Source organism: Pseudoliparis swirei, chromosome 16 (genome assembly GCF_029220125.1).
Source record: "Pseudoliparis swirei isolate HS2019 ecotype Mariana Trench chromosome 16, NWPU_hadal_v1, whole genome shotgun sequence".
Taxonomy (NCBI): domain Eukaryota; kingdom Metazoa; phylum Chordata; class Actinopteri; order Perciformes; family Liparidae; genus Pseudoliparis; species Pseudoliparis swirei.
The window spans coordinates 14,690,296-14,710,115 of record NC_079403.1 but is presented as its reverse complement, the minus strand read 5'-3'; the positions used below and the strand labels follow the sequence as shown (position 1 = coordinate 14,710,115).

Sequence of the window (19,820 nt, the reverse complement as noted above, 5' to 3'; positions counted from 1 at the left end):
TGTTTTCCCTTAAAGTGACTATTTATGCGCCCCCTCCCTCCCCCTCACATCCACCATAGTAGGAGCAGCCGGGTAGTCTCTCCCCTTTATGAGTGAGCTATTGTGCCTGAGGACAGGATCCCACACACAATCTGAAGACTGAGCCAACAAAAACAGGGCCTGACAGACAATGCCTCGCTTCACCTGCTCCAGCACTGTGCATCGCAATTATGCCAAGGACATGTACAGTTAGGCTTCATTCACCCTCCTGCAAAACAACTGCCTCAGAATTAAACCAGGGATCGAAAGTCATGCAGATAATAAATATGGCTGCTGAGGAGATTGGAAGAGAGGAAAAAAGGAGGAGTGGAGAGGAGATGAGGAGGGGGAGGGGGGGGGGTCACCCATGTTACAGTATTTCAAACTGCATGCGGGTTACCAGACAGTGAAATGGGGGAAGCAAGAAACAACAGCAAGATGCATACATCAACCAGACTGATTCATGCGCCAGACGAGATTGATTTGGAGCTATAGGTGCCACGCCATCAATATACAATCAAACTCAACTCAAATGTTATGCAACGGCATGTTCTCTGCAGCTCTGCACGCAAAATAAAGCAAAGGCCACCATCAGATTTGCTATTACAGCCCGCGTGATGGCCACATTTATGGACTCACTCAGCCAAACACAACGGAATGAGACACAATACCAGCTCTGAGAAGGGGGATTCTTTATGAAAGTGTTATAGGCCTAATTATATCACGGAATATGGATTAAAATCCAGCATACTGAGCGCTGATTGTTCATTGATTACACAGAGAGGCAAACAACAAATATTTGATGCATGTCTTTGAATAAGACTCCAGCACAGAATAAACGGAGCACAGCCAAATATAGCCTATAACAACCAAACATTGCACACCAGGCCTATATACATCTCAGAGGGTTTTAGCTGGAGGGGTGGCGCTGCACTTCAAACGCGAGTGTATCCATTGTTGTGAGCCATTTGGCCTGCATCAGATCCTGTGCTCTGAACTAGGGAGTTTAAAGTAAGATTTTTTTTTTATTATACTTGAGGGAAACAATGAGTTCAGCTGCTTATTGCAAGGAGCAATCGTCAGGGGAGACTTAAACTCAATTACTGTAGCCATTCAGAATAGAGGGAAAAAATGCTAAGACCAAAAGGGAGAAAAAAAGGAAAAATCCACCGGGGCGTATCAGGCAGTGAATAAAAAATTAAAAGACATGAATAAATATCGAGATGAAGCGTATCAAATATTTATTTTTTTCTGGGCAACAAAGGACTATAATACATTGACAGGCATGGGAACTATTGCCAGCACATGTCTATACAATACAGCTAAAACCGCCTCCAATTTTGGACATTATCGGACATAACAAGATATCAGGTGGTCCCAAAAAGTGTTTTTTGAATGTCTTCCAACATTTAAAAAAAGACAATATTCCATTTATTGCTTTTATGGTGCTTCAAGGAGAGAAGAGGTGAAACGTATTCTGATTGGCACAACACATAAAAGCTTGTATAAAAACGAAAATAGGAAAACAAAAACAAACAGTTCTCCTCAGGGTGTCACCATATGCTCCGTCTCAAATTTAAAAAACTGAATAAGGATGATATATATAGAGAGAAATGGAAGTTTATTTCTATTCAATTTGTTCACTTGCTTCAATGTCGCCTCAACATGCTACAAGAGGGCTGAATTGAAATATCCCAGAGAAAGAAAAAAATACCCCAAACTTCTGTTTTCTAAGAACCATAAAATCACATGAAGAACTAACCGAATATTCAAACCCACTAAAACAGGAGGCACCAGATAAATAAAAAATTTAAAAAAAGAAGTTTCAACAGACGCACCATATTTACAATTCCCATTAAATTACACATAAATAAATATATACATACATGAACACTGATTCCCTTATATAACCGCGAATCGTGTCGAAATTCAAAAAGTTCAAGTTGGTCGCTTGGAGAGAGTGAGAGTCTACAACTGAAGTCATGACATGGAGCTCTGTGGAATTTCTCTTTGTTTTTCAAGTTTATTATTCACAATACTGATAAGAATTCATCCTCTTTTCGCTTCGTTTTTGTCACAATCGTAAAATTGAGATATAGAGGGGTCGCTGGATTTCAGTCCATTCGTTGCAGCTCATAAAAAATAAGAGGAGTACATAAAAAGTCCTCTGGCTGAGGCAATACACCTTTTCCTCGCCCTGGAGCTGTTCCTCTGCAGCTTTTTTTCTTTTCTTTTCTTTAAAAAAAAATAACATTTCATATGGTTCAGGTGTTGGAAGAAGGAGGAGGAGGAGAAGAAGAGGAAGAAGACGACGACGAAGAAGAAGATTTCTCGCCGTCGTGTCCTCGTGAATCCAAAGTGGGATGTAAAAACAAAACATGTAAAACCGCGCAAGATCAGGAAGTGGCACGTTTAACTTTATCAATAGTATTTATAAGGTATTTATAATATTTATATTGGATGGGTGGGGGCCGGGGCGAGGCGGAGGGACGTGGGGCCGGTGTAGAAGAAAGGCCCTCGGGTGTTGGCCCTCGGTGACGGTGGGATCACTTTCTGTGCTTCTCGTCTTTGTCTCCGCCTTTAGTGCCGTTATCTGAGTGACTGTTGGGGTTGTTGTTGAGGTACATTTTGTCCATGGCTTTGACAGCCTCGGTCAGATAGTTCTGCAGAGCCGTGACTGCCGCGCACAGTGCCGGGGTCCCGAAGCCGTGCGAAATTAGACTGAAGTGGGTCAAACAGCTCTGGATTCCCGGTTCGAGAATGGGCTGCGGCCGAGAGTTCCCGAGCGGCGAGCGGTCCTGGGACAGCAGGTCTGTGAACTCTTTGCAGACTTGCCTAAAGAGATTGATAGAGCGGCGAGTTAATGACCAAGCCAGAGTATCATAAATCCATTGCATGCATTTTAATGTTTAAAAGAAGGTGGAATAAATAATTAAATAAAACTGGGTACGCTGCAAAATAAATCGCCATGTTATATAATCAGTCAGTGCAACTTTTGTCAATTCTGAATTGTCAGAAGGGGGAAAGTGACCAGGCACTGAGGTAAGAGCCTGTTTCTGCAAATTAACTGGTTTCAATCATTTTCTTATTTTTGTTCGACAACATTTATTAGAGGACTGAAACTGTGTTTCTTACTCTGCTTTGTTTTTACAATGTATCACTTGGCTAAAGTAAATGTCCGGAGGCTACGAACAGGTGGAAGTTCATCTCTGAGCTCAGTGGCTGGAGATCTTGCTTTTATTAAGAGGATTTTAAGAGTAAACATGAGTCCAAATGTTCCAATGTCAACTTTGAACTTCAATAGCTGATTATCAAAAATGCCTAAACATATAAAACGATACTGATAATCAATGTTGTTATTCCCCCAAACACCTTTCTCGATACATCTTGCTTATTATGCAGGACACTGTCAATGTATGTAGAACATTTTAACTCGTATTAAACATTGTATTACACGTTTCTATTATAGAACTTTACGAAAAGCTTTAGCATTTTTTATAACACTCAAAAAGCCTGTTTGATTATAGCAGCCCGTGATTAATATTGCATGCATGTTTCAGTTAACACAAATTATAAAAAGTAACCAAAACCAATGGGAGCGCTGCACGTGAACCAGCTCTGTGTCAACGTCGGATATAATGTGTGAGGGAAAGGTTCCACATACCAACAGCAGCACATTTATCGGCGCGAGAAGTGTTTTAATTATGATGTAATATTGGATCGCACGTGTAGACCAAATAATAAGAAAATAAGTGTCCGAAAAAATACCACAATTGGCAAAAATATAGCATTTAAAGGTGTGTGTGTGTGTGTAAAAATAAAAAGCTGTAATAATTAATAGTTGGCTTACCAATGGCCTGATGTTGATTGTTATCATGAACACACATCTGACATATACATGTTTGTATTTGTTCAAAAAACACTTTAAAGAAATTATGACACGCATGAACAATTAGCATTTTAGTAAAATACCCAAAATAAATAATGAGTTTTCTGTGTGTGTGCGCGAGTGTCAAATAAACACACACACACACACACACACACACACACAAACAGTGGCACAGACTGCAGTAGTGTGACAAAGTGAAATGTGATAATAGCACTTACTTTGTGGCCAATAACATGTTTTTTCTTTGGACTTGTTCGTTTGGGTCGGAATGCTGACGGTTTACATATTCAGCTATTGCCTTGGCTGGAAACTCGGTCTCGCATACATAACCAAAATCCCTGGCAAGATGAACCGCTTCGCCTGAGAAAGAAGAAAGAAACAAAAAGGATGAATGTGTTTGCTTATTAAATATGGTTACATCAAATTCAGAGCAGTTCACACACTCCCTGGACTAACACATGATTAATCTGATCTGAGCAGAGCGTCCAGACAGCAGGGTTAAAGCACATGTGCCTTCACAACAACACTAATGATGATAACACAAAAAGTACCCTCGGAATAATAATTAAATAACAATAATAAAAACAAGCCTGCGAGCTGTCAATACACGTCAAGCTCTCTCTCTCTCTCGCTCGCTCGCTCGCTCTGTCCCTCGCCCCCCTCCCCCCTCTCTCCTTCATACCGTGAGAACGGTCAAAGATGGCGGGGGGGGGGACATAAGTGGTTATGAAATATAGACGGAGCGTCATGCTTAACACCATGTCATTGATTACCAATGTCTGCACATTATTGAAAGTCCAGCAGATCACAGAGGCATGGGGAAGCTATTTGAAACGGCTATCCCTAAATCTCACTTTACATGCTGATCTATGAGCATCACAACTTTCATGATGTCCGAGCTCTCTTCTCTTGTTGGTTTGAATATTTTTTTCTTCTTCTTTTTTTTCTTCCCCCATGTCCTTTAATTTCCTGAAGCAGTTGACTTCTTTACTGCGGGGCTTCCTGCCCATAAGCCTCCACTCCGGAAGAACGCATGCGCCAATTAGCATCAAAGCTCAAGTCCAGTAAACTCGTTTCCATAAAATGGAGCGGATCATAAACAATGACAGCACTTCAGTGTCCCTTCACTAAACAACCGGCTGCCTTCTCCCACACTCTGCCGTCCACCACACGTGCCACCACCCCTCTATTACGCAGAATCATACATTTCGCAGGCTCATTACAATACAGCAGCACATTTATATACGAAGCACAATGAACATTGCATTTGGCCCTCTCCTGCAATAATGATTAACAGGGACCAGTGAACCATCCCAGGATTTCACCTTTGGAAACCCACAGCACGCAAAATACCACTGCACTGAATAATAAGGTTCAGCTCTGCGAGCAAAATGGATTCATCCATTCGCGTAAAATGCATCTTTTCAGCGCGCCACCATCGACTAATTTATTCTTTAATAGGCCCAAAATACACTGCCCCCACCCCTCCTCCTCCCTCCATTTGCATGCAACAAAACTCTTCACGGACAACCAAAGAATGGGAAGCTATTAACGAAAGAATTAAGTCACCATTAAAAAATCTGCCCTGCGCTGCCATACCCGCATGGCTGTAATAATGTTTGAAACAATGCAGGGTTAATAAATCAATCGACTTCTCATCCATGAGGTGAAGCAACTCAGCGGTGCCCAATAAACAAGCAGCACTCAATAATTAACTGGACTTCAACACAAATTCATCCAGTGTATAAACTAGGCCAGCCGTGGTGGACCTGCAAGTGCGGGCTCCTGAAAGCGAAGGCCAACGCCACTAGAATCACCAGCCCCATTCTCTCTCTCTACACACACAACCACAGAGAGAGAGACACACGCACACGCACTCACTCGCACGCACACATGCACATCCTTCATGCTTTATTACTTGCGAGGCAAAGTCGGTCCACATTACACGGATGAGCGCATATGCTGATTTCCAACACACAGAGAGAGAGAGGGACAGAGAGAGAGAGAGAGAGAGAGAGAGAGAGAGAGAGAGAGAGAGAGAGAGAGAGAAACAGTTTTGAAGCACCTGGTATCACGGGAGCAACAACGTGATTTACAGCTCACGACTTACCTTCGACTAGTGACGTCAGCAAGGTGACGTTGGCTGCCTTGCGTCTGCCTGCAGGTAGATTCAAGCCGATTTTATCCAGCTTCTCCCTTAAGGATCTTCCTCCATTCTTAGACTTGGCCCTGTGACAGAAGAGAGCAGACAATTAAATATATTAAATATGCAATACTGTTGTTAATTTATGAGAAACTGTGGTTTGCATTTACACGAAAAAAAATAACATACAGGGTGAAATATTTGTAAAGATGATGTCCTTTAATTAGTATGATATTTCCACAATGCTTACATCATATTTACATCATATTTCAGCCAGTCAATGTGGCTAAGGTCTTGGTCACAAATTTAAAGGTGAATGGACTTAATTTGGCTGGCTTTGCCCCCCATTACTATTCCCCATAAACGCTATAAATAATACTAAAAGAGCCAAGCCGTTTTACCAACAGACAAATACTGTACAAAATGAATAAATAAAGCCATACTTAATAGGCAGTATTACTGGCTGCGTGTCTATAGCCCTTCAGTCGACAGTTCACTGGAGACCAATGTTGTCATGTGTAATGCCTGCACTGGGCCTGTAGAGCTGCACTTGAAACAGACTAGGCTCACATTAATTTGAACGAGAGAGAGTGTGCGAGGGAAGTTAATATGGAATTTAACAGACCCCTCCTGCTTTAAATGCAGGAGCTAGGTGTCATGGTTGGTCGATTTTAATTATTCTTGGTACAGAGGAGAGAGAGAGGGAGAGAGAGAGAGAGAGAGAGAGAGAGAGAGAGAGAGAGAGAGAGAGGGAGGGAGAGAGAGAGAGAGAGAGAGAGAGATGCACGCTCACAGAGAGAATGGAAATGGATTGGAGTAGAGGGATAGAGTTCACACTCACACACACAGACACACACGGGTACAGCGAGAGAGAGAGAGAGAGAGAATATTTTTTTGCAGGCTTCCAGTCGAACTCACCTCCTCAGCACCCCGCCCAGCAGAGAAGCGTTGAGGCACTCGGGCGGCGAGAGGCGTCTCTGAACCTCTGCCACTGTGACCTTGTACTTTGATGTGGAGCTGAGGAGGGACAGTCGACCCGGAACCGAGCAGAACACCTCGTTGGGGTTTACCACTCCTCCAAAAAGACCGTCCTTATTTAGGGGGATGGCGTTGATGTTGTTGTTCTTGGATAAAGACACTGGACCTATAGCCAGAGAGAGGGGAAGCGTGGTGGGATGGAGAGAAGGAGGGAGGGGGTGAGACAGAGAGAGGCCGTGCTCAGTGAATTTCATGCAATGCAGAGCCTTAACTAAATGAGAAGGGGGGATTTAGGCCCCGGATTTAGAGTTTAGCACCACATGTGTACACTTTCAGCAACATGGACGTGTAGGGGAAAGCGCCCGGTGCAGGCAGTACAGCATGGCAATATATGAATAGGAAAAATGTGTGTGTGTGTGTGTGTGTGTATTCTGGAATCAGTAACGTCAGGTATTAGTCGCCATAATGATCACTACAATACAAAATTCGGAATATTTCCAACCCGTCTATATTCTTTATCTGAAAAAGCAGCGCGGTCAACATCGACATGTGTGTCGACATCTTAGAAGCGGACCGCGAGAATCTCCTCAATCTGAGCGCGCGCTCATTCTATCTTTGCGCACCAAGGATCGACTCTGCTGCACAAAGCAGCCACACCAACCGAGAGATTTGGTTAAAGTCTACATATTTGGACATATCCACGATATCTAGAAAAATATAAATCGCCGGTGTGTGATTTCAAACGGAGGGGGGGGGGCACCACGACTGGGCTTTATGCCGTTTTGGTGTGCAGTAACCGGAGACAAAGGGGACTGTGCGCCTTTGGATAGATCACTTGTGACATTAATGGCTCAGGGGAGCCTAATAGAGACAATATGAGTTAAACGAACTCTTGAGATTACTAATATAAGAAGCCAATTATCATGTTGATGCACAGATAGACAGACTCAAAATAGAGAGAATGGGATAAGAAGAAAAAAAGACAGAAAAGGAAAGAAAAATCGCCCCATATCTAGTGAGTTCTAATTTGACCTGACAAAACGCTTTTCAATCCAAACAGGACAAAAACAGGTCTCCTCGTGCTGTATAATATAATGTAAACAGCAAATATATAAGAAATAGTATTATCCAAAAACCTTCGCTTTATCACACAGTCCTTTTTCAAAGCCGGGGTTTGATTCCCTGCCCAAATGAGGGCAGGAGTACCATCCTGCACACACTGAGACCTCCATCCAGCGCTACCAACTCCCATTTTAAATTAGACCGTGCAGTGTGATCGCAGCTATTGGCTTTCCCTACTGAAGTGCCAGGATCGTCTATAGGCCTGAATCTTTGTCCATCAATACCACGGGCCCACAGAGCCCACCAGCTCCACTCATCTCCCCGCTGCTCTGAAACGCTGACAGTAAATTCCATCAGCGAGAAGAAGAAAAAGGTGCAGCCAGTTTGATGCACTTGGAAACCATGTAATGAAAAATAGGCTACTGCGTATTAGGATCAGTCAGGCATTACCGCATTGCATCGGGGTCTCTCGAGCAGAATGGTGAATGGTGTGTGCGTGCGTGTGTGTGTGTGCGTATAGCCTAGTGGTGTGCAGCTTGCAGAAACATGCGTGATATCTCGGAGGAAATTGCTTACCTTTTTTAATTACAGTCTGGTCGGGAATGTGAATTCCTTGATCATCAACCGACTATGACACACATGCGGAAAAAAGGGGGGGAAAGGACAATTTTAGCACAAAGGCAGGAAACATATCAGCCTCAGACCCGTGTCAGTGAACGCACCTCGCGGTGCTGAACGCACGAACAAAGCCTGACACAATTAGCCGCCACCATCACCCAACATGGAGGCTCTCGAGGCCCATACCTGTTATTATTGTCCACGACTGTTTTCAGCGGGGCTACACTGATGGACGCATCACACAGATCACAAAGTCAGACTTAAATAACGAAGCTGTGTCGCCCCATAATCCTGACCTAATTTCGCCCTCATATTGGCTCTATACTCACAAGGAAACTTCTAATCTAGATTGGATAGTAATTACGGCGGCGCAGCCTATTAAAGGCCTATGAACTAATTAGAGGATTATTGGTGTTTGTTTCTGATTAAAAACTGAGAAGAGTCCTCTAAATAAGAATGAGGGTTATAGACAATGTTCAGCGCTCATTTATCATGCATCTTTAGTAATCGCACAGCTATTACCTAAACTCAATCCACCAAACTCAATGCTCCTGTTCGGGGATCGTAATGTGATTGTTTGCAGCAGAGAACGACGAGCTTCATCCGTTTTTAAACTGAAAAATGAAATAAGAGTCAGGCGACACGAGGAGATCCGCTTGTGGATATGGACGCCTTATTATTTATTTATCTATCTTATTTAATTAGATTTAAGCGATAGGAGCCACACGCCATCGAATGTGGCAGCTGCAAGCATTTCCATGTCATTTTTTGAAAACTATAATTTATAAATGGAAATTATGAGGCTGATGTGTGCTTTTTTATTCCAAATAGTTATGACAGTATTGAAAACAATTATGTCGTGCTATATTTTCAACCATAAAAAATAGCTCTGTTCAGAGACTAACAATTGTAATGCGTGACATCCTTTTATCATTTATTAGAGAACAATAACAGACATATTAATGATGATAATAAAAAACACTTTTAAAAATGCCCAAATAACATAAACAAATAAATAGTAACCTAATTATGAAAGGCAGGTTGCTTGAAAAAAATAGTAGGCAAACAACAATTAATTTAAAATAAAAAATAACACAATTACTGTTATTATTGGAAGTGATTATATAAATACAAAAATACATCAGTGGTGGTAAACAATTGTGCCATTAATAACGGCCCCTTTATTAATATTTTTAACAAAATAGGCACAGCCAAGAAAGAGACTCGGGTAAAAGCTGCCTCACCTGAACGTCGTCTAAAGAGTGAGGTATTCCATGGAGAGAGATAGAGTCCGACAGTCCCGTATCGATGCCATGGCCGGACGGTAGGAGCACTTCCCTGCGGTACTCCCGGCACAGCTGGTGGGGCAGGCCGCGGTGCTGGTGTAGCAGGCCGCTCTCCTGACTCTGCCTCTGGCCCGGCCATCCCGGGTGCTGCGGCTGCGGCTGGGCGTGCAGTGAGTTGAGGGAGTACGGGTCGTTGACGTGCGAGTAAGGGTCCTGAGACTGCGGGTAGATGGGCTGGTAGGGCGGAGGGAAGTACGGGGGCTGGAAGTCCGAGTTCGGTGTGTGGGAGAGCGGAGGGGCGCTAGTGTAGGGACTCTGGCCCACGCCGCCCAGCTGAGGTAGCCTGGCTGTCCCATTGCTGGAGCCGTCGTGACGGTCCTGGCAGGGGAGGACAGAAAGAAAAGAGTTTAGCATGGATTAAAAAAAAATTGTATTTTTAAAAACACACAACCGTAAATTATCGCATTTCCCCTCTTAGCTTTAACTGCAGAATGCTCTGGGCTGATACTGGGGCAGTATCAAATATGGCCTGAGTCTATAACACGAATTAGACCAAGTGTGGAATCTGAAGCCTATTACATCTGAACTTGTCCTGGTGGATTTTAAACAACAAACACCCCTAGTTCACGCACCGAATGGGACTACTTGTCCGCAAAGTTTTAGAAATAAAATAACGTAAAAATGAACGGGTAGGAGTACATTTTAAAATAAAAAACATCGACAATACCGTAGATGGGAATGCCCAAAAATAAGCAACCGAGCCATATTATTATTTCACCACTTCCCCAGTGTGTCCCACCGTTTTTAAGGCATGCAAAATTCTCCAAATATAAAATCAGCGAAATGAAGCAGCATCACACATTCGGATAAGCAAACACGACTCGAAGTCATCTGACGCGGAGATTCAGCAACTTACCATCGCGGAAAAACTGTGTACCAACATTTGAAAGGATTTTGGTGTTGCCACTCAAGGAAAGAATAACCAGTTCAAAAAAACACTTTGAGTGTTTTTGGGAGGGGGGGCTGGGAGGGGGGCGAGCAGAAGGAATTAACCAGCAAAAACCACCAAAAAAATTTAGCCTCCCGAAAAGACTTTCTCTCCGGAAAGATCACGATGGCCCCGGCGATCAGATACGTGACACAGAAGCAGGACGATAATCCATCAGAAATAAACGGTTAGATCCCCGCTGCCCTTCACGTGGGTCTAAAAATGCAGATATTCGGCGGTGCCGGCGGATTCGGGTTGAAAAGTTTCTCTTGGTAAAACCCTCTTTTCTCCCTGCTCTCCTGGCTTCTATCACAGTGTTGCCGTCCCCTCGCTTGAGCTCATATTAGCCAAAGAGCCGCTTCTTCGTCTCCCTCTTGGACTCCTAATAGAACGCATTCATGACTATTAATATTTTCAGGAATACTTAATAACAACGAAAGGATGGTCAGAAATCGGGCGTGAAGCGGAGGACGCAACTCAAGGCAGGAGTCTGCGCTTAAATGACGTCCATTGAAAGGAGGAATCAGTATATCTAATCAGAGATGGGGAGAGAGGGAGTGAGAGAGAGAGAAAGAGGGAGTGAGACACTGAGTAGGGAGTGGAGAGAGAGAGAGAGAGAGACAAAAAGAGGGACACTCACTCCCGTCCGACGAATCAGAGAGAGAGGGGGAGGAGGGGGGTGGGAGAAGGGGGGGGGGGCATTTTAAAAGGGTCCCAGGGCCAAAGCGCAAAAGTGAAAGAAAGACATAGGAATGACGGGAGGTGGACCACAGACAGGGAAGGAGCCGTGGAAGGAAACAACGTGCACCCCTGAACTGGGTGAAAAATCCAGCAGACGGCGTTATGGGCACCGCGCGCGGCTCCTTTCCACCGCGCGCGCCTCTTTGTTTTCCACCTCAGACTCCGACAGCGAGCTGTCCTCCATGGCTCTCTTTCCACTCCTCTCTATCTCCGCCGAATTATTCCACCGGTTCCGGTACTACTCCCGAAAGGCAGAGTCGTACCGGCTCTAACTTTAAATGTTTTGAGAAATATATTCAACAACAAAAAAGAAAAGTCGATGACAGGGCCGCGCGTATCCGGAGCTCTTGCCAACTTTTTTTTTTACACACACACGCGGCTAAAAGAGCTCCACTCCCATTCCGCCTATAATCACACGTTTTCTTTTAAATATGATTATTAAAAACTAAACACTGTGCTATGACCGGATTTTGATCACGCATTTAATTTTTCTTTGCACCCAACAGCGGGAAAAACATTACCTGTAAATAAATATATTTTTTAAACACCATCAAATGAACGCAGGAGGTGCCCAGCTTTTGTTTTCGTCCTCCCCGCCGTCCCCGTGTCCTCTCAGGACACTGGTGGAAACACGTTCGACCGGCTCCCGAACAAGTCCCTGATATTAGTGCCAAACTTTGTCTATGGCCATAACAACGATCACTCCACACGTAAACAGCCACACACGCATATTCTAACGGCTCATGTTTCCACTAAATTAAAACGAGAGGTAAATGTCCATGCCATGGAGCAGTGATGAAGCAGGCTGTGTTAGCGCGTACACCTGCCATTTAGTCAAAATATGTATTTTAATTAAATGCGTGATGTATAATATTTGTTTTAGTCCACGTGTCATTTCATATTCGGATACAATTATTTTATGAGAATGTAAAGAATAAAAAAAGAGAAATAACTGATGTGAATTTACTCATGCAACTAACATTTATAATATAGCTATTATGACCATAGTGCAACATTATTATTATAATTATTTGTAGCAATATTGTTCTTGTTATAATTATAATAATCGTATTATTTTCATTTATATTAGTGCTATCTTCTAATTTTACTCTACACAAATGCACAACAGGAAAAGTATGAAATTAAGAAAAAACACAACAAATGGATGTATTCCCTTTCTGCACTTGAATTAAAAATGTCCACTAACAGCTGTCAAAAGAATGACATATTTGTATCAAACAATACAACACACCCCTAAAATGATCACCTTAATACATTTTAAAAGTTAAATTAAATTAAACAAATCAAAGAGGAGCCCCTTACCTCGCAATCTTCATATTTAATGTTATCAGTTAATTTCCAAAGCATTCTCATGGATTGTTGAGGTGGATATTGAGTGGTATCGCCTTAGTCTTGTTTTCACTCAGTGAATTGTGCTCCCCGCTCAGAAAACTACTTTTATTGAAGCTGTTGGCTTCTGTCTGTCTTGCGCTCTGAGGTCTCCCTCTAATGGTGGAAGCGAAGGGCTGGAGCAGCTCTGTAATAACATGGCACAGGGCCTCATTAGCATATCAACAGCCGTTTGATTCCCCCATCTGCTAACACAACACCAATGGACAGCGCACAGGTAAAAACTAAAGCAGCACCACGCTACACATGCTTATTATTATAGTTTTCAGTGAGCTCTGTGTGTGTGTGTGTGCGTGTGTATGTGTGTGTATGTCTTTGTTGAGGGGGCGGGGGGGGGGGGGGGTGTACAGCCATGCATGGGGATCTGCATGCACCTGGGACGGTTTCTACAAGTCGAGGCTCGAGAAAAAGCCCATTTGACTCTTTTTTTAACGAGACATTTGCATGATTACCAAAACAAAAGTAAAAAGAGCAAATGTCTTATCGACATCCTTGTTTGAGCTGAAGTGTACCGACTCCTGCACGTCCTAGTGCCTTATCCTACTTGTCTGTGGACAGCAGGCCTATGCAAATATAAAACCCTGGCACACACTTTGTTGCCAACATTTATTTATTTATTTTTTACTCCCAAAGTTTTATTTTAATCCCATTGAGAGTGGATACCTTGAGAGGCTATTCTTCCAATGTTATGGTAAAAAGGTGAGCCATTCGAAGCGGCTCCACAGGTCCATTGACTACCTGTAAGGGCGCAGGGTTTTGGGGGAATGTAAATAATTAACACAACAACATGGCCCTGTTTCATTTGAATGAGCGGTATAGGGAGCCTGGCTCTGCCCTGTCGCCGGCCGAGCCGTCACCTCAGCAGGTCGTGGGTCAGCAGACAGGTCGCCAGCTCTTTAAGGCGTTGGCTCCTCTCGTTTAAACCCTGGATTACCATTTTTGGTGGAGTGCCTTTTCTTTTTTCTTCTTTTTTGAAGCAGTTAGGCTATTAATAAGAATGGAGCGATGAGACTGGCTGGCAATGACAGCTATGCGAGTGTCTTTTGAAAAATATGGCCTGGTTGTCTTTGGTGATTGTTATTTATTTTTCATCTTCTTCCTTTTTTAAACGAGTTAACGTGTTGCGTTTCAGCAGGTCGTCTCTGTAATCCTCCGCAGCTCACACACCAAAGCCTCGCACATAAATCCACTATGGGATGCTTTGTAACTTGTGAGTTGAAAACATTGTGATGCGAATGTGGAACAGCTGTGAATAGGCAAAGTTTAGGCTACATTAATGAAAAGTCCGATCTCACCTCGAAGACGCAACGACGCGTTTTAGAGTCAGGGTTGCACTTATAATACAACATAAACACTCCACCTCTCACGTCTGTTTCACACACTTCCCTAATGTATGATAAAACACATGATCGTGTATCAGAAACGCGTGTGCAGTCATTACAATCTATAATAATAATAACATGCGATCAACATCCCCAGGCTTCCACGGCACACACACAAGAAGAAAAATAAAAAACGACGCGATGGCTGTATGGCGACAGTTTTCCAAAATAAAATAACTTCTTCCTGACGGATTAAACCCACACGCCTCCAAACTACCTCCATCAGCTCTCTTTACAACATGTTTCACGAGAGCAGCCTTTACCTACAACAAGTCGACACTTTGACAGTTTTCATGGATTTTCACAGCCGTGTCTTTGTCTTAAAGTATAAGCAGCACATACCTGCCATTCCCCCATTTTGCCCATAATTGACATTCTTTGTCTTCTGCTTCCTTTGGTGTTTGTTTTGGTCGATCCGGTTCCGTGTCTATCTCATTGAGCCTTCGGTCCCAAACTAAACCTTTACTTTTTTGGGTGTTTTTTTTTTACCTGACCGGATCGTCTCACCTGGCCAGAAAAAAAGCGTTGCGGAGCCACCTCGATGCGCATGCGCAATGCTCCGGGTGTGGACGAGAAAGGAGCAACTCCCTGGGAAAAGTGAAAAAGTTGATCTTGTCTGTGCTGGATAGGCCTAGTTTGTCTTTAAAGACAATTCCATGAGTTTATAAGAACAATAGATGTAAAACGACCACAACAAATCTCGATGGAATTATTGTTGAGGAAACTCTGAGATAACAGCCAGCCATTATTAATAATATATATAAATATATATGTAATATATATAATTATTATATTTGCAGGAAAGTGTCAATTTAGGCTGATAACATATGCAAAATATTTGTCACTTTGATCACTCAGGTGAATTTTCATCAAAAATGTATTTCGTTAATAAAAAGTGAGAAAAGGGTATTGTGCTTTAGTGTAATGTGGTTTACCTTCCCCTTAATTTATGGAAATACCGAATTAATAAATATGACTTACTAGAGAGTAAAACAAGACAATTAAATAGTATGGACCAAAGCAAAGTTTTTTAAATTATATATGTTTGTCCTCGACTGATATACAAACTGAAAAGGATATATCTGAAAGTTGTCTTTCCTTTTTTGTTTCCTGTTTTGTCTAGCAAACATGGATTGTCAGTGCAAATGAAACTATGTCAAGTTAAAAACTTGAAGGTTAACTGCCAACACCATTGCTTCTTCAAAGAAAAGCTATCCCTGCTATTGTGAGGGTCATTATTTATTTATCCACTGTTTATTTCTAATACATACTTATGTAGACCCCTCGGGCCCAAGAGCGAATGAGCTCTCCCACTCTCTGTCTTGCACACGCACGCACGCACGCACGCTCACATTGGTGATAATGATCGAAGCTTTTGTCCCAAACCCTTTTTGACCTCTTTCAAGTCCCTGACGGAGCTCGCAGGCAGCGCGTTGCTGGCAGCTGCGCGTTGGTTCTATAACTACATCAAACACTTTATATTACATATATTTAATGCATGCACTGAGATTATTGGACAAAGTTTTTTCAGAAAAAAGAGATCTCCTTTTGCGTTTTCTTCTATAAATTCTTTATCGTTGAGGTTTATTTTTTATTTTTTTGAAATTGCAGAATTCCTCGTTGGATCTTTAGATTTTTTTATTTTTTTGCAGTGTTAATATTTAAAACAATCCTTCATGTTTGACTTCAAAGGCGAACACATTTTAACTGCATGCACAATACCTGCAGCTATAAAGACCTCGCTAGGCTGGACAAAGGAGAAGGGGTTGGGGGGTTTGGGGGATCAGAATTATTGTTCGGGGCTCTGCGCACGAAGGGAGGAGTAAGTTTTAAAGCAGAGCTGTCTGAGAATGGGTAACTCTCAGACAGGAGCGGGGTCCCTTTGGATATGCAGCCTGTTTGTCTTGGGCTCGGTTTCAACCACTTCCACCCTCGCACTGGGCCTCCGGCAACGTGCAGCTTCCTAAAACTGCGAGCTGTGTTTAATAGGCGTCGGCAACGGCTGCACCCCGGGCAATTTGTACAGCTCATTCATATTGAGACAAATTATAATAAATGATTATTGTTGTAATTATTGTTGTAATTATTGTTATTATAAGTAATATTTTCTGCATTAATTTGGTATTGGTGGTGGTGGTAGTGTGTGTGTGTGTGTGTGTGTGTGTGTGTGTGTGTGTGTGTGTGTGTGTGTGTGTGTGTGTGTGTGTGTGTGTGTGTGTGTGTGTGTGTGTGTGTGTGTGTGTGTGTGTGTCATTCAAAAGCCGAAAACTGCTGATACATAAACTGCGTAAATTACGAGGTCCTTCTCATTGACAAATATGCTGCAGGAAGTAGCCTATGTTACTACTTTACTGTCGTTTCTTCTTCCTCGTTGTGTTCATGGGACCGATTATGTTGCCCCCAAGTTGTGTTGGAAAATGACGCTCAGCTTGATTTTCAGTAGATATTATGATTTATTTATTTTTCGACTCGCTCCAGCTGGACGTGTCAGCCCGCATGAGGACGGCGCTATCCCGGTACAGAAGCCCCGTGTAGCTCGATGAGATAATGAAATTGATGTCTGTTGAGTGAAAAGGTTTCAGGCCTTATTGTATGAAACCTTGCTTCCCAAGGACGATAACTTGTATTATAGCGCCACCTTGCTTACGGAGATACATTTAAGACAATATTGCAGGTAATTGAAACCAAATGAGAATGTGTGCGCATGCAGCGAGCCTTCCAGTAAAGGAAGCTGCCAACCCGATGCCAGTCACAACAACAAGAAGGTGGTCCAAAGGAACATGTTCAAGTTAGTGAAATATAAAAACATGTAGCCATGGGTAAGAATGTAGGCAAATATCAGCTTTATCACTCCGGTTTTAAATTAAACAGACAGCATTCTTTGGGCTTAGTTACGCAATCTTTTTAAAAAAACCTTTATCCACCTGTCGTTCTTTATGAACTCTCATCACACTTCTAAGACTAAACCCATTTCCCCGGACACCCACCAAGGCTCCAATACTGAAAAGACATACATTATGATGAAGGTACAGGTGATGTGTGTTTTGTCCTTTTTTAAATATATTTTTTTCTGAATGTAAAGCAAACATTTATTTGAAAGAGGGAAACAAAATCCCGTTAAAGCTGGAGATGTTGGGGTATGCCTTCAACACAACCTAAAATAATCCTGTGGTGCCATCTTGTGGTTGAAATAATAAACAAGGTCTAATCTGTCTGACGACTATCTGGGCCTCGAAGTCATGCAAGGCCTGTAGTTTAACTTCACTGTTATGTCACAACCCAGCTACCTGTTTGTTCCCAAGCATATAAATACAATTAAAATCATGGAGACCTATCACACTAAAAATGTCCTCTTAAATGAGATTCCTTTGAGCAAAACAATGTGAAATAATGGTCAATAATGTTGACTAATGCACATCGATGTGGAAACAGATGGGGAAGCTGTGCTCATGGGCACACAATCAATCTCAGGAGGTGGCAGTGTCAAATGATATGCTACAAAAAAATAGAATGATTATGTCAAAGATGTTAATAAATCACTAATCATAACACACAGTGATACATGTTTCAAATTGCTCCTGTTATTTTCTGCCTGCAGATACCAGCATAAAGACCTAATAGTGGTGTATGTACAATAAAGATTAGTCAAGGAATCTATCTTAAATATAGATTTTTTTAGACAATATTTTTGATTACTAATACTACAACAACTGCACATGTACACTTGTTTGTCAATGTTACCAAAGACGATAGTCCATCAACAACACATGATTTGGTGAATGTCATGCAAAATATGACGATATTTCAATATATTTTTTAAAGAACCAATATAACTTTCATATCGGAACAAAACGCCATTGATTATTAATTTACCATTAATGGTTCTACAAATTCCGCTTCTCTTGAACGCAGCACCTTGCCTCCCAAGCAACGTGGCCTACATTTCCCATCAGGCCCCGCGGCGCGTGTTGTGTGCTCCATTCATTTGTGCTCGGTGGAGAACTTGGCTGCTGTTGGTTGTGACAGAGGACAAACAGAGAGCAAGGTTGTATATGTGTCTTCATTCGCGTTTTAAAGCTTTCTTTTGTTACAATCTCAGGCGTTTACAGTTTAAATTGTTCTACAAAGAAAATGGCGTATATAGCTAGTTATATATTCTGTAAATTAAGCGACGCATGCGTGTCGCTTGTGTGTGCTCCTGGTGCGCTTGCTAAAAACTGTACAGCAGCTAGCTTAATCGCAACATCCAGACAGGCACTCGAGTGTGTGCACTGTCACAATTTCTGGCCCCAAAAAAACGTGACAGCGGGGACACTTCCTCGCATGAAACAATGTTTCTAAGTCCTCCCGTGGCCCTCAGATAGTTTCCTCTGACTGCGTGTTGCAGCACTCGGAGAGTCCTTTTGGTATGTTTGCATCTGTAACGTGTCGGGTTCGCAGCAGGAAGGTGTCTGGACTCGGTCAGCTAGCTCCATGGAGTCTGTTGGCTCACTCACGCGCTGTGGCCCCTGCAGGTGTCCAACATGTCTGTGGATTGGGTCGGATATGGATATGCAGCCCTGATCGCAACCGGGGGAGCCATTGGTTTTGTTAAAGCAGGTATGGAGAGCACCTTTTTTTGATTTTGTTTTAATATTGTAATTTTTGCTTGTTTGACTATCCTCGTGTTTACAATGACATGTGTTGTTTCTTTCAGGCAGTACCCCCTCCCTTGCTGCGGGTCTTATCTTCGGTGGCCTCGCTGGTTTGGGCGCCTACCAGATCTCCAATGACCCTAAGAATATTTGGGTGTCCCTCGGTTGGTATACTAAGACTGTACTTCATAGTGTGTGTGTTGCATGTAGAGGAACTATGCAACAAGTGGATACAGTGAATAAGTGGCCAGTGGTGTGTCATGAGTTCTCTGTCCGACACACGGTGTCTTGCAGCTACATCCGGAGCTCTGGCTGGCGTCATGGGAAAGAGGTTCTATGGGTCCAGGAAGTTCATGCCAGCTGGCTTGATTGCTGGAGCAAGGTATCCATTTCATACCATTCATGACTAAACCTGTTTTGCACACACCAACATATTCAAGGTGAGAGAACGTTTCCTTTTCTTTCTGGTTGCAGTCTTCTGATGATGGGAAAGCTCAGTATGACGCTGCTCCAGAAACCGCAGGAGTCCTGATGGAGTCGAGGTTCTGATGTGCCCCCATCTTCTACTTCAGGAGCTTCTTGTCTTTATTTGTCATTTACTGTTAATGTTATTTTATAAAGGATGAAATATAATACCTTGTTTATATATTACAAATGGCCGTCTTGTCCTT

General features: G+C 42.7%; 2 protein-coding genes across 4 annotated transcripts; one reads left to right on the top strand and one right to left on the bottom strand.

The window, feature by feature from the left end:
• Positions 1 to 1,244: 1,244 nt before the first annotated feature.
• On the bottom strand, positions 1,245 to 14,928 carry tfap2a (transcription factor AP-2 alpha). Of its 3 annotated transcripts, none has more exons than XM_056434602.1 (7): positions 14,858 to 14,928; positions 9,953 to 10,372; positions 8,667 to 8,718; positions 6,969 to 7,194; positions 6,018 to 6,136; positions 4,126 to 4,267; positions 1,245 to 2,853 (listed from the first exon to the last, which is right to left on the bottom strand). In XM_056434602.1, the coding sequence occupies exons 1-7, from the start codon at positions 14,888 to 14,890 to the stop codon at positions 2,565 to 2,567; spliced, it is 1,281 nt and encodes a 426-aa protein (XP_056290577.1). In that variant the 5' UTR covers positions 14,891 to 14,928; the 3' UTR covers positions 1,245 to 2,564. The 3 variants fall into 3 exon arrangements, with proteins under 3 accessions (XP_056290577.1, XP_056290579.1, XP_056290578.1); XM_056434604.1 differs by lacking the exon at positions 14,858 to 14,928 and adding an exon at positions 13,047 to 13,106; XM_056434603.1 differs by lacking the exon at positions 14,858 to 14,928 and adding an exon at positions 10,911 to 11,453.
• Positions 14,929 to 18,497: 3,569 nt separating this feature from the next.
• Positions 18,498 to 19,804, top strand: tmem14ca (transmembrane protein 14Ca). Its single transcript, XM_056434749.1, has 5 exons — positions 18,498 to 18,560; positions 19,030 to 19,114; positions 19,212 to 19,313; positions 19,444 to 19,531; positions 19,624 to 19,804. Exons 2-5 carry the CDS (start codon positions 19,039 to 19,041, stop codon positions 19,679 to 19,681), a joined length of 324 nt encoding a protein of 107 aa, XP_056290724.1. The 5' UTR covers positions 18,498 to 18,560; positions 19,030 to 19,038; the 3' UTR covers positions 19,682 to 19,804.
• Positions 19,805 to 19,820: the final 16 nt, after the last annotated feature.

What these genes read in the sequence shown, in the direction of transcription:
- tmem14ca (XM_056434749.1), top strand. Translation starts at nt 19,039, where the DNA reads ATGTCTGTGGATTGGGTCGGATATGGATATGCAGCCCTGATCGCAACC. An exon ending in CATTGGTTTTGTTAAAGCAG is followed by an intron (nt 19,115 to 19,211) that starts GTATGGAGAGCA and finishes TGTTTCTTTCAG; the next exon opens with GCAGTACCCCCTCCCTTGCT. An exon ending in GAATATTTGGGTGTCCCTCG is followed by an intron (nt 19,314 to 19,443) that starts GTTGGTATACTA and finishes GGTGTCTTGCAG; the next exon opens with CTACATCCGGAGCTCTGGCT.
- tfap2a (XM_056434604.1), bottom strand. Translation starts at nt 13,097, where the DNA reads ATGAGAATGCTTTGGAAATTAACTGATAACATTAAATATGAAGATTGC. An exon ending in GCTGACGTCACTAGTCGAAG is followed by an intron (nt 4,268 to 6,017) that starts GTAAGTCGTGAG and finishes CTTCTTTCTCAG; the next exon opens with GCGAAGCGGTTCATCTTGCC. An exon ending in AACATGTTATTGGCCACAAA is followed by an intron (nt 2,854 to 4,125) that starts GTAAGTGCTATT and finishes CAATCTCTTTAG; the next exon opens with GCAAGTCTGCAAAGAGTTCA.